Below are 13832 nucleotides of genomic sequence, written 5' to 3' on the forward strand. Positions count from 1 at the left end.
ATAGTGAGTACCTAAAGGCAGGCTTCTTTAAAGGCAAGAAGTGCCTTCTGATTTGTGGTATAAATTTAGGTGGCTTTCTATCCTGCTTGATTAAAGGGAGGCTGGGTGCAACCCTAGGGAAGGTTTGTCAGGTCAAATACAGGATTTTCTGTGAAGTTTTCATATCAGATAAACAACGAATAATCTCTTAATAAAAGTATGTCCCATACAATATTTGGGACATTCAAACTGAACTGGGTGTCCTCAGTGTTTCTCTGTTGTATCTGGCTGCCCTACCCCAGAGCCTGCCTAGGCCTGGGCCAGTGTTTACTGCACTCAAGATGAGCATCCTTTTGACCCTGGTATTTTTTTTTTGTATCATTAATTTACAATTACACAAGGAACATTATGTTTATTAGGTTCCCCCCTTGAACAAGTCCCCCCCACATACCCCATTACAGTCACTGTCCATCAGCGTAGTAAGATGCTGTAGAGTCACTACTTGTCTTCTCTGTGTTGCACAGCCTTCCCCATGCCTCCCCCGACATTATACTGACCCTGGTATTTTGACACGTGGATGCTTTGACCCCATGGAGACTTTTGCTTCTGTGTTTACATTTACCAAACATACAAATCAAAAATATGTCTATATGAATTAATTTCCACTGGAAAGGCATTTTCCAGAACAAATTACATGGGTTTAATTTAATTTGTTGATATATTTTGTATACATTGCAATTAAACTATTTCCTTTTTTTACATTCATTTTTATTTTACCAAAATTATTGTCATTGGTAACAGTTATTTTCTGTTTAAATTTCCCAACACAGATATGACTCAAAAAATTTTTTTATTGTTCATATCAAGTTTTATCAAATATAGCTCCTTCCCATTTTGAATTTTCTTTTGTGGAACTGTTTTCCCAGGTTGGTGTTCACAGGTACCAATAGGACTCTTCAGGCAGTTTTTCATTTCCTTAACAATTTCATTTCCTCAACAATTTTACCATGTGCAGTTTCAGCCATGATTATTTTATGGTGATTATTTCCATCAATAATTACATACATAAACTATTACAAGAGTGACAGTTTATACTTATTTCTCAGCTAATCCATGAAAATATTGAGAGCAATTCCTTGCAGAAGTGCCAGCACTACTGTAACACAGTGGGCGCTCAAGCCTGAATGCACACTGGCCTCCCCTGGGCAGTTTCAAGAAGTGCTGATGCCTGCACCCAACTCCACTTGGGGTTTAATCAATCCACTGCAGAGCCCAAACACTGATTATCTTAAAGTTCCCAATTCATTCTCACATGTAGCCAGGGCTAGAACACTGTTCTAGAAATCTAGACGACACTGTCCAACACAGTAGCCATTATGCACATTAGCAATTGAAATTTAAATTAAATTAAGTTAAATTTAAGCTTCAGTTCTTCAGCTACATTAGCCAACACAGAACAGTGCCGTCATCTCAGAAAGTTCCACTGGGCAACACTGGTCCAGAATAGAGATGACTGGCTCTCACCCAGGGCTGCACAGATAAATGGCTAATACCTGAGCATGTGTAATGAAGCCCAAGCTCTGCCCCAGCCCGTTACATCCCAGGCAGGGCCCAGCACTGGTTGTGTGCCATGATGCTACTATGTGGCCTAGATTAGGAGCTTCTGGGCTGAACATCCCAGGGATCAGAACAGCTGGTCAGAGATCAGGGTCACCACCCCTCCAGAAGCCCAGAGTAAACAGGAATTTGTTGAGTGCAGCCTGGGCCTGCAGTTCAGCACCTACCCCTGTGCTCGTCGGTGTGTCTCCCATCCTTAGGAGTGGGGTTTCCTTTTATGTGCATTTCAAACCTGATTTTATGAACCCAAAGTTGGTCCACTCCTGCCACTGGATCAGGGCTCCCTTGGGCTCAGGGTGGGTGGGGACCTGGGCAGCCCGAGGCAGTTTCCAGCTATGGGTTCCCCTCCTGAAGCACCGAGACCCCACCCCGGGCCAGCAGACCCATCTAGGGTAACGAGGGCAGCCAGGTAGCCACAGGTCATCAGGGGAAGCTGAGAAACATCAAATGCCCCAGAAGCCAGGAAAGAAGCGAGTGGAGGTGGCCAAATGGGATAGAAAGAATAAAAGGAGAGGAGGGAGGAGGGAAAAGAAGCAAAGCAAGAGACTGGAGGCAGGGGTGCCAAGTGAGAGGCCGTACTGAATGAGGGAAGTGCCGAGGGGACTCCAGAAGCCGGTGGGGGCAGACAAGGCAGGTCAGCAGGAGGCAGAGGGGCAAGAGTCGACACCCAGGAGGGCCTGACCCATCCGCCTGCCGAAGGCCCAAGGGGGCACATGCCCAGACCACCAGCAACAAAGGGGCAGCTGCATAAGGACCCGGTGGGACTCACCGATGCCCCGAGGGCAGTCAGATGACAACAGACACTGCCCTGTTCAACTGTTATTTCCCTGTTTGCTTCCTGACCAGTGACAACTTGGGGGCAATAATTAGGTGTCCAATTTAAAATGCTCAGGAAATTGAATTTACTGAATTTTTTCCCTTTCTCTTTCAAAATGTAAAATGTCACATGGTTGGTCCCACCACTTCCTGGTATGTTTCTTACTTTTGCAGCTTTAGAATTGTTAATACTTTTAATCTCGGATTTTTTCCCACAGTTTCCTGTGTGGAGTTATGGTACTGTGACACCTAACCCAGGGGGCATCACAGAATGACCTTGCCTGTCCCCTTCGCTCTGAGGCTCCCCCTCTGTACCATACAGTCAAGCAAACTACTGTGGAGGCTGCATTGCCCAAGGAAATAGAATTCAATTTTTAATTGCTAGACATGCAAAATTGAGATAAATGTCTGGAAAACTCACAAAGTATATTCAACTAGCTATTAGAAAGAAAGAAGTTTCTGATGAATTGGGAACTTCTGAACGTTAGCTCTTCTGCAAGTTGATGTTTGAGGAACTGCAGTGAACTGGTCATGTAGGGAACTGGTTTTCAGGGAGCTGACTTCCTCCCAGGAGCTAGAGGACACCCACAGGCACCAACAAGAGGGCACCAACATGCGAGGCAGCCTGCCCCCTGGGGTGGCCTCTGACCCACAGGTCAGGACAGCCCATGTGTGGCACCGGCCTGTCACCCTGAAGGCCAACCTGGCTCCTGAATTGATCAAAGTTATGGTCACAGCCCCTGTTCTCATGCCGCCTTCATGGTCTTACAATTTGCCCCACAGGGCCCGTAATACTGAATGTGATCATGAAAATGAAACACGCATTTCCTCTGCATGACTTGCAGTAAATACACTGTCCCACCTTTGTCTAGCTAACTCTCTCAACTCCAGCATCATCACGAAGAACTCTCCAGAAGAGCCCAGCACCCACCTAGAGCTCCAAGGAGCCTCTGGGAGGTGCAGGAGGCTCAGTGGTTATAAACATGTGCAGACCTGCCTGTCAATCACAGCTCTGCCATCACTAGCCTTTGAGAAAATTACCCAGTCTCTCAGAGCCTCACTTCCTCCATCTGTAATGATGACGACTATAACTGTAGTACCTAACTGATTAAAAACATCTTATACTGTAAACAGTCAACACAAGGCCATACACTCAGCTAAGCTCTTGGTAAACATCAACTGTTGTGGTTAGGCTATTATTATCTTCAGCCTGGTATTAGAGGTCCCCTCGTGATCTGGCCCCACTGCTCTATTCTCTTCAGGCTGCTCATGTCTGTGCTGAGCCCCACCCTGCATGGCCTCAGCCCACCTGTCCTCTGTACCTGAATACGGAATGCCCTCCCTTCTTCAATCTCTCTGAAGACTCCCCCATCCTCTGAGTCGGTCTGTGTGACCCTCCTCCAGAAAGCCTTGTGGGACAGCCAGTGTCACTTCTTCCCTCGCCTATAGGTCCACCAATCATGCCTGTCAGAGGCTGTCTTTTTTCCACAAAATGTCTGTGTCGGGGTGCTGGTGTGAACTGATTCTAGCCCCAGCCCTCTGTGCAGGCAGGGGCTGCTGAGGTCCAGGCTGGACAAGATGGGTTGCAGGCCCCCTGGGCCCCCACACCTTGCAACCCCACCTTTGGATGGCCCGGTGAAAGTGCCCCCACCATTCCCATACACACCATGTCCTACCCCCATGGCCAGTAGAGCCACAGGGAGACTGAAGCAGTTGGGTTTTTCCTCCATGCTTTTTAAGATTTCAAGCTTTCCAGGTGTTTTGCAGCCTGAGTCTCTGGTTGGCCTTCCCCAGGGCTCTGAGTCCTGGCTCCTTCCATCTCTCTCCTCCCCCACCCCGCAGTAAGACAACTAGGCTTCCCAGACCTCAGACACAGGCTGACCCAGTTCCCCAACAAAGGTTCCCTGTGAACAGGTTACAGACAGCAAGCCAATGCCTGGTCCTTGGGCCCGGGCCTCAGTAAATGATAGCAGGAGCATGAACCAACCCCCGCTGGTACCCAACACACCCTGGCATGCCCAGCAAGGATGCTGAACCCCCATCCTGATGTTCAAGGCTGTGTGACCTCACAGGCTGCATCCCCCAGACCAGCCATCCCCACAGTCAGCCATCCTGTCTGCAAGCTGGCTTGGCCCCGCTCACCCCCCAGTCCCTGCCACCAGCACAGGCAGCACCCAGGGGCAAAAGAACTCACTGCCTGCCTAGGGAGAGGTTGCTTTTGCCACCGCACCTTCACTCCTTTACTCCCCCTGCCTGGAAAGCGTCCCACTATCAACACAAAGTAGTAACAGAAACGTGGGCAAGGATGGGTGTAGTCAGCATGAACCATTCCTGCTGTTCTGACTTCTAACCCACAGACCGCACCTCTTCTGGGAAGCCTTCCTCGGGAGCTCCCTGCCAGTGAGCCTGGCTTTGCCTGCTGCCTCCTGGAATCTGCGCTGCCCTCACCAGCCTGGCCTGGGTGGGGAGAGAGGGCCACGTCCAGGCACCCCAGGGCTGGAGCAGGACACAGGAAACCTTTTCCTCCCTGATCCCCGGGGCACGAACTTTCGGTGCAAATGTGTGCGTACCTACTTCTTGCCCATCTTACTTCCCCGCAGCCTGGATAGCTCTCAGATTTACTCATGGCTGAGTTCCTAGGGCTGCAGCCAGGCCTCTCCCCGGCATCTTCCACTGGGCCTGGCCCACAAGACACAGGTCTTCAAGAAATGCAGCTCTCCGGGGTCAGCTTTGGGAGTCTGCATCCACCAGGACCCTACCTGTACCTTCAGGCCATGGAGTCCCCCTTACCCACCTCACCTGTTCCTCCCCATTGTCTCATGGTCTTTGACCACCACATGAAGCTCAGAGCTCTGGTCCAGGGGGATGCCCTTGAGGTCCCACTCAAAGCCCTGGAAGAAAAGGAGAAAAGATCTTAGCCTGTGGCCCCCTAGGAGAAAGAACTGTGTCTGGTTCACCCTGGTCCCCCAGGCACTGAGCAGGCATCCATGACAACATTGGTGGACGGATGGGCAAATGCGTGAATGGGTACATAAAGAGCAGGACCCCAGAACATCAGAAGTGAGAGTGAGAGCCAACGGTGGCAGAAGAGAGGAGAAGGCAGACTCCCATGCCCCCCCGCCTCACCCAGCTCAGTCCCACCAATCACCAGGAAGCCTAGCCAGGAGCACAGCTGGGGAAAATGCCAGGTGACAGGTGACCCCCCACATCCTCAGGGACCAAGCTCAGTGTGCTCCTCCAGGAGCTAGGCCTCTGCTGGGCAGCATGGGTACGGCCATCCACAGACCCCGGGCCCTCCTCAGAGCAAAGGCTCCCTTACACATCCCGACCCCTCCACACAAGCACCCAGGGCTCCCGGAAGACCACCAGGGAGCTAATGCAGGCTGCAGGTTGAGGGGGCAGAGGCCAGGAGGAGCCAGAGGAGGGCGTGGCTAGTCAGGGAGGGCTGTGCGGTGAGGAGGTGGGCTTTGGGCAGGGAGAACAGCCTGTGTGAGGGAGATAAAGCAGACAAGAGAGCCCCTGAACACCCTCCGCCTGGCTGGCCAGAGTTGGAGGGGACAGAGGCAGAAGACATCTCGCTCCTCCCCACGCCACATCCCCACCACAGGCGAGATGCCTCTTTACCTGGCAGGCCAGGCCACCCAGCCTCCTTCCAGGTTCCTAGCACCAGGAGGATTTACTTGGCCCTCTGACCACCAGCCCCTCCCTTCCTTGACAGGACAGCCGAGAAAGCCATGTCCTGGAGGAGGCCCCTGACTGGCAGTGTGGGGACAGGGCAGCAGATGGAGAAGGAAGGAGGTGAAAGCTCACATACCTCATTCCACACGGGGTTCACACAGTTCTTGATGACTCTGGTTCTCTTCTTCACCCCTAGGAGAGATGCAAAGGGAGACTGGAGAGATGTGTCCCATCACTACACCTTCCACCAAGTTAGGGTCACTTCTAAGACCTGCACTGCAGAGCACCCACCAAAGACAACCTTACCAAGCCAGAGGGGCCCTGAGACTCCACCAGGCTGCAGCCAACCACATGGCTTCACCCTCAGCTCTGGGGTGGAGAAACAGCAGCCCCATCAGATAGATGTTTTTAAAGGAACCCAGGCTGACCTTTCTTAATGAGTTTGTTACTGTTATTACTGACTTTCCAAATAAAGTTTTTTCATTGTCAATTTTCTGACTCTAAGAATGAATGATCATCATAGAAAATATTCCATCTTTCTTTTTAAAAACATCCACCTTCACACCTCATATGATTCCATTTATGTAAACTATCCAGAATGGGCAAATCCACAGAGATAGGAAATAGATTAATAGGTTCTAGGGAGTATAAGGAGATGGAAATGGCAAAGTGAATGCCTAATAGAAGTTTCTTTTTGGAGTGATGAAATGTTCTGGAATTAGTTAATGATGACAGTTGAACAACACTGTGAATATACTAAAACCTATCTAACCTATACACTTTAAATGGTTAAAATGGTGAATTTTAGGGTATGTAAATTGTACCTCAATTTTTTAAAAAAATCCCCTTTACACTCGTCTTCAAGGGGTCTATCTGAAGCAGGCTGTCCCGAGGCAGTTCTATCTGCTCCTGCGGACTGGGTCAAGGGAATGTAGAACAGCTTTGGTAGACAACAAGGAAACTAACACTGTAATGGCTGAGATGGGAGCCACAGGGCCCCAGACCACAGGAAGCCGGTTGGGGTGCTTGCTCTGGAGCCTCAGGTTTGAAGAGTGGCTGAGGAAGGGCTAAACCTGTCCAACTCTTCCACTAAGCGTCAGAACAGAAATGATTGTGTGCTCAGTGGATGATAAAATGTACAGCTAGACACAGAACTTATATTTGGGTTGCATCTCATGTGGTTCAACCCCCCCTCCCCCCCATAAGGCTCTCCAGTGAGAAGCCTTTGGTCTCCACCTGGACTGCTCAGCTTTCACATAGTCTGGCCTCTGAAAGCCCACAAGCCTCTGGAAACATCTCCCAGAACCACCAGGTCCTCCTCTGAAGCTGAGCATTGCCAGTGACCACCTCTGGGCTGAGTCCCCTCTGGCCTGTTTCAGAACAGGACAAAGAGGAAAGCAGAGAGGAGTCATGGGCATGAGCAAGGTTTGGGGAAGAATTTGGAGGAGAGAAACACAGAAAGAGCAAAGAAAAATCGTGGAGAAACATCTAAGGGGGAGAAGCAGAGCAGGGCTTGGTAGAATCCAAGACTTTTTTTTTTTTGTTATCATTAATCTACAATTACATGAAGAACATTATGTTTACTAGGCTCTCCCCTACCCCAAGTCCCCCCACAAACCCCATTACAATCACTGTCCATCAGCATAGTAAGATTTTGTAGAATCACTACTTGTCTTCTCTGTGTTGCACAGCCCTCCCCTTTCCACCACCCCCACATTATACATGCTAATCATAGTACCCCCTTTCTTCTTCCTCGCCCTTATCCCTCCCTACCCTCCCATTCTCCCCAGTCTCTTTCCCTTTGGTAACTGTTAGTCCATTCTTGGGTTCTGTGATTCTGCTGCTGTTTTGTTCCTTCCATTTTTTCTTTGTTCTTACACTCCACAGAGTGAAATCATTTGGTATTTGTCTTTCTCTGCTTGGCTTATTTCACTGAGCATAATACCCTCTAGCTCCATCCATGTTGTTGCAAATTGTAGGATTTGTTTTCTTCTTATGGCTGAATAATATTCCATTGAGTATATGTACCACCTCTTCTTTATCCATTCATCTACTGATGGACACTTAAGTTGCTTCCATTTCTTGGCTATTGTAAATAGTGCTGCGATAAACATAGGGGTGCATCTGTCTTTTTCAAACTGGAGTGCTGCATTCTTAGGGTAAATTCCTAGAAGTGGAATTCCTGGGTCAAATGGTAAGTCTATTTTGAGGAACCTCCATACTGCTTTCCACAATGGTTGAACTAATTTACATTCCCACCAGCAGTGTAGGAGGGTTCCCCTTTCTCCACAACCTTGCCAACATTTGTTGTTGTTTGTCTTTTGGATGGTAGCCATCCTTACTGGTGTGAGGTGATATCTCATTGTGGTTTTAATTTGCATGTCTCTGATAACTAGCGATGTGGAGCATCTTTTCATGTGTCTGTTGGCCATCTGAATTTCTTCTCTGGAGAACTGTCTATTCAGCTCCTCTGCCCATTTTTTAATTGGATTATTTGCTTTTTGTTTGTTGAGGTGCATGAGCTCTTTATATATTTTGGATGTCAAGCCTTTATCGGATCTGTCATTTATGAATATATTCTCCCATACTGTAGGATGCCTTTTTGTTCTATTGATGGTGTCCTTTGCTGTACAGAAGCTTTTCAGCTTGATATAGTCCCACTTGTTCATTTTTGCTTTTGTTTTCCTTGCCCGGGGAGATATGTTCATGAAGAAGTTGCTAATGTTTATGTCCAAGAGATTTTTGCCTATGTTTTTTTCTAAGAGTTTTATGGTTTCATGACTTACATTCAGGTCTTTGATCCATTTTGAATTTACCTTTGTGTATGGGGTTAGACAGTGATCCAGTTTCATTCTCTTACATGTAGCTGTCCATTTTTGCCAGCACCATCTGTTGAAGAGACTGTCATTTCCCCATTGTATGTCCATGGCTCCTTTGAATCTAAGACTATTATGTTGAAAATGGTTGCTCAGCCTCCAGAAGTCTCCTCAAGATTCTGATACACATGCCCCAGTGGGAGAGGGTGAGTTCCCAACCCCCTCTCCACCTATTGCAAAATTACTGATGTAGGAAATGCAAGGACACAGACCACCACAGAACATTTATGACCTTAGGGAAGCAGTTCTCAAACTCTTTGGTCACAGGATGTAAGTCTTAAAATTTACTGAGAACTCCAAAGAGCTTTAATCTAGGCAGCTTATATCTACCAACTTTTACTGTATTCAATATCAAAACTCAGGCATTTAAAAATATTTATTCAGTAATTAATTTTAAATTATAAGAATAAATCCAGTGCATGTTAACATAAGTGACATATTTTTATTTAAAAAAATTAATTTCCAAAACAAAGGGAAATAAAAGTAAAAGTTTACATTTTGCAACTCTCTTTCATGCTGGCTGGATTCTCATAAATATTTCTACATTCAGTCTATTGAGATGTCTTGCTTTGGTCGATATCTATGAAGAAAATCCATCCAGATGTATAGTTGAAAAGAGAGACATATTTTAACAAATTTTCAGATAATTATGGATATCCTTCCGTGATACTACACCAAAACTCAGCAAGTAGTATTCCTTAAAAGTTAGTTGCAGTGTGAAATCTGAAACCAGCTCGAACACTTTATACTGTTACATTAAATTCTACTGTTCTGTCTTGTATTTTGAATGAACACTTTACCCATGCATGATTCTGTACTGGCTTGCATTCATCATTTGGAAAATTTTTGTTCATTAAGTTTTCCAGACCTTGCAAATACTGACATTTCATTATATAATACCGAAAAATCACATTCATTAATATCGCCATCAATCTTATCAGAAGAGTCATTAAATACTAGGAAGTTGGAAGATAGAAGTTTTCTAAAATTCCAATTTTTGTCTGAAAGCTCAAATTTTATGATTGGCGACAAATACCAAGTGTCGGCTTTAAGTAACGTGTCCACTCATTCATTTTCAAGAAACTATTAAATGCCCAAGACTAAATAATCACAGCTTGTCATTCATCTTTACTTTCAAGTAAAGACAGTATTCAACAAAAAATTAATGGCTAGTTTAGCTCGCAACTCAAGCAGTCACACAAGTGCTTTTTTTCTTGCAACAATCATCATTTTTCAATGTGCAGAAGTCCTCTATGTATACTTCCCATTTCAACACACAAAACATTACAACAACGTGTTCTTGGGGATCAAGATTAATAAAATTAATAATTGTGCTGCTTTGTCAAGGACATTCTTCAGTGAAATTGGCTTTTTTTCTTTTTAACTGAAAATACCTGAGGGTGAAGAATACAAGGACTAGTACAGTTTGGTGCCAAGGCCTTCATTAGTATTAGGGCACCAGCAGTTTTACCTTTTATCACTGCTGTACCATCAATGCACATGTCAATACAATGAAAAAGGCAAATAAAAACCTAGTGTTGTTGTGAAAATAGTTTTAACCTTACTGACCTGCTCATTGTCTTGGGGATTCCCCAGGGGTCCATATACCACCCCTGTAGAAACTCTTAGGAAATTCATTGAACATTTCAGCCTCTGTTTCCTCATCTGTAAGGTCATAATAAAATCTCCCTATAAGGTTATGAAAAGTAAACAAGATAGGATGAGTAAGGGGCCTGGCACACAGCATACTCTTTAAATGTGAGTTCACATCTCCTCCCCTCCTCATACACATCTAGCAAACTCCTACTGATTCATCAATACCCACCTCAGTTGTGTCTCCTCTGAAAAATGTCCCCTCACTCTCCCAGACTGAGATGGTTACAAGCTGTGAGCACATGCATCAGACATCAGGATAACTGTGTGGTTCTATGTCTGCCTCCCCAGCTGGTCTGTGAGCTTCAGAGGGTAGACACCATGCCTTACTCACATTAGTAACCCTAGTATATAGAGAGGTTCCCAGTAATTGGGCACTGAATGAGTGGATCCTTTTCTTTCTGAAGTTGGTGGCAAGTTGACTTCCTCAACAGAGGACAGGACCACTCTTCTCAGGGAACACCACCAAACTGCATTAACAGTACAGCTGTGTGTCAGCTGACAGAGGGGATGAAAGGGGGCATGATGATGGGGGAGGCGACCTAGGTGGGGTGCCATCACCTTCACGAAGTTGGTCCATGCCTGCGCTGGCTGATTCGCTCTGAATCCCCTTGTGGACCATGTTGGTGTGGCTCCAGGAGGGGTTAAAGGCTTTGGAGTCATTCCAACCAGCCAATGCTGTGTGACCTTAGACCAGTTTATAATCTTTCTAGGCCTCAGTTCCCTTGGCAGTGTCTACTTTACAGGGTTTTGAGGGGACATGAGATGCTATTTAGGTGTTCACTTCCCCTCCCCTATCAACTTCTGATGACCTACAGGAGTAACCTGGAAATTCCATCTGTAGCCTCTCTTGAGTTGTCCACTTGGGAATATTTCCTGGTGCTCCTGGCTAGTATCAGTTGAGCAGTGTCTGTGTGCAGAGCCCTGTGCAAAGTGTCTTTTAAACATTGTCCACTCCTGCCTTTCCTGAAGATGACAACAAAGGCCCTCAAGAGATTTCATTAAGTCCTTGTTGGAAGGGCAAACTCTGGGACCCTCTGGATGACATGGAGGGAGGGTCACAGAAAGGAGCTTTGGCCCTAAGGAGGAGCAAAGAAGAAAGGAAACTTTAACCCAGCACAGTCACATGACTTACAGACACCAAGGGAAGGGAGGGCATGCTACAAATTAGGAAATAGTTAAGTAAATAGTTGTTTCCTCACTATGGATTTAGACCTGTCCTGACCTTGATAATTAAATTTGGCCTTGAGAGATATGCCTTTATGTGTGTTACTTAAGAGACTCAATAGTTAAAGACACAGGAGAGCTCACAGCTCATGCTGGGGTTGCATGGATGGTCATATACCCTCTCCCCAGATTGCTCTGAAGAATTGAGGGCCAGCAGATATCCATACAAATCATGCTGTAGCTCTCAGGTGTTCCTCCAGAGTCAATGACTCAGTGGAGAGGAATAAGTCTACCATGGAAGGACTCTACTGTCCCCATGGAAATTCTTCACTTGTTTCCCCAGGCCTACCACTTCAACTGTACCCCAGAGTCCTAGACCAGAATCCCCCATTGCTGTAGTGTTTTTCAAACTGCTCATTGGGACCTATTAGTAGGCCACGACAACAACTGAGTTGACCAGTATGTCTTTTTAATGACAGAATAGATTATAGAAGAAAACATCAGAGTACATCTTTCATCATAAAAGTACTATTACTGGAAACTTCTGGTTATATTTTCACATACACATTTATGTGTATGTACTATGTCTTAATGTGAAATAGATTTCTTGTTGTGGATGACAGTCCAAAAAGTTTGAAAATATTGCTTTAAAGGAAGATTGTCAGAGGAGAACTGGAAAACAAAGTAATCACCATCTTGGTCCTGAGCCAGGAGCCAAGGTGTGTTAGACAGGAATGATGAGGCTCACTGTCCTGTCCCCACTGGAGTCAACTCCACTAAAGACCACGGGCTGTGGGAGGAGAGCGGGGGCCTGAGAGACAGAAGCAGAGCGGAGGTAAAGAAGACAGCCCATCCTGCCCTGCCAGCACTGGGGCCACCTGGCTGAGCAGTCTCCACTGGCAGGAGCCCCCTGCATCTCCTGACACCTGAGCATCAGACGTGGCCACAGCCTCACACAAGGAGGCACATTAATCAATGCCTTCTCTCTCCTGTTAGGTGAGGTCTCTCACTGTTAGGTGAGGTCTACCTAACAGTGGCCAAGGTGTTTTCTCCCCAGCAGTCTGGGCGCCTGGCCTCACTCATGCCTTCAGGCCCACGTTGTGTGGACAGGTCCCTTTCAGTGGCCCAAGATGCCATTTGGCCCCCAGGGCCAGGATACCCACACGTGGGTTACAGTGTGGAGGGAGCACCCTGGCCTCTGGCACAGCCAGCTAGCCATCTCCCAGTAGCTGAGAAGGACAGACCCCCCGCTTCTCCCAACACAATGATAAAGTCAGGGTTCATTTGGGAAGCAGACAAAATGCTTATGTTTGTCAGACTGATGACAGTGGAGAAGACAAAGTCTAACTCAGAGATTTTTACCGAGGATGCTAAATACAATCTGTAATGTGAGAGGTTTTCATGCCTGTCAAAAGAAGGTTTAAAGAAAAGCTAATAAATACAGGTCCATTTCCCAATGCATCTCAAAGTCCAAATATCCACAGATAGATGAATGGATAAACAGAATGTGGGATATACAAACAAGGGAATATTATTCAGCTTTAAAGGAAGGAAATTCTGATACATGCTACAACATGGATGAACCTTGGGAACACTTTGCTGAGTGAAAGAAGCTAATTACCAGGGGCTTGGGTAGGAGGCAATGGGGGGTTATTATTCAGTGAGTGTAATTTCAGTTGGAGAAGATGAAAGCATCTGGAGGTGGATGGTGGCAATGGCTGCACAATACGAATGTACTTAATACCACAGGACTCTACATTTAAAAATGGCTAATTTTGTTAATTTTATGTTAAGTGTATTTTACCACATTTTTTTTTTAAGTCCAGGTAAGAGATGGTGAGGACACAGTGGGCTTGGGGTCTATGACTAGGGTCTGGGTGGGGAAAGGGAAAGGGGGAGGAGAGCATGTCTCAGGTTCTGACAGGGATGCATGGTGGCTGGTGGTGCCCTTCACCCAGGGAGGGAGCACAGAGGAGAGGGGATGGCGCGTTTGGGACTCCCAGAGAGAGAGGCATGGGCTGTTTGTGCTCCTGAGTCAGGTGACAG

General features: G+C 46.6%; 1 protein-coding gene across 21 annotated transcripts in view; it reads right to left on the reverse strand.

The window, feature by feature from the left end:
- The window catches only part of DYSF (dysferlin), a 224339-nt gene that overhangs the window by 195440 nt on the left and 15067 nt on the right, over positions 1–13832 (reverse strand). For all 21 annotated transcript variants that reach the window (XM_036908364.2, XM_036908361.2, XM_036908363.2 and 18 more), the window contains exons 2-3: positions 6227–6282; positions 5212–5303 (exon numbers count right to left, since the gene is read on the reverse strand). In XM_036908364.2, the coding sequence (XP_036764259.2) occupies positions 5212–5303; positions 6227–6282 (148 nt within the window). The remainder of the gene's footprint in view (positions 1–5211; positions 5304–6226; positions 6283–13832) is intronic.

This window comes from Manis pentadactyla, chromosome 2 (assembly GCF_030020395.1).
Source record: "Manis pentadactyla isolate mManPen7 chromosome 2, mManPen7.hap1, whole genome shotgun sequence".
Taxonomy (NCBI): domain Eukaryota; kingdom Metazoa; phylum Chordata; class Mammalia; order Pholidota; family Manidae; genus Manis; species Manis pentadactyla.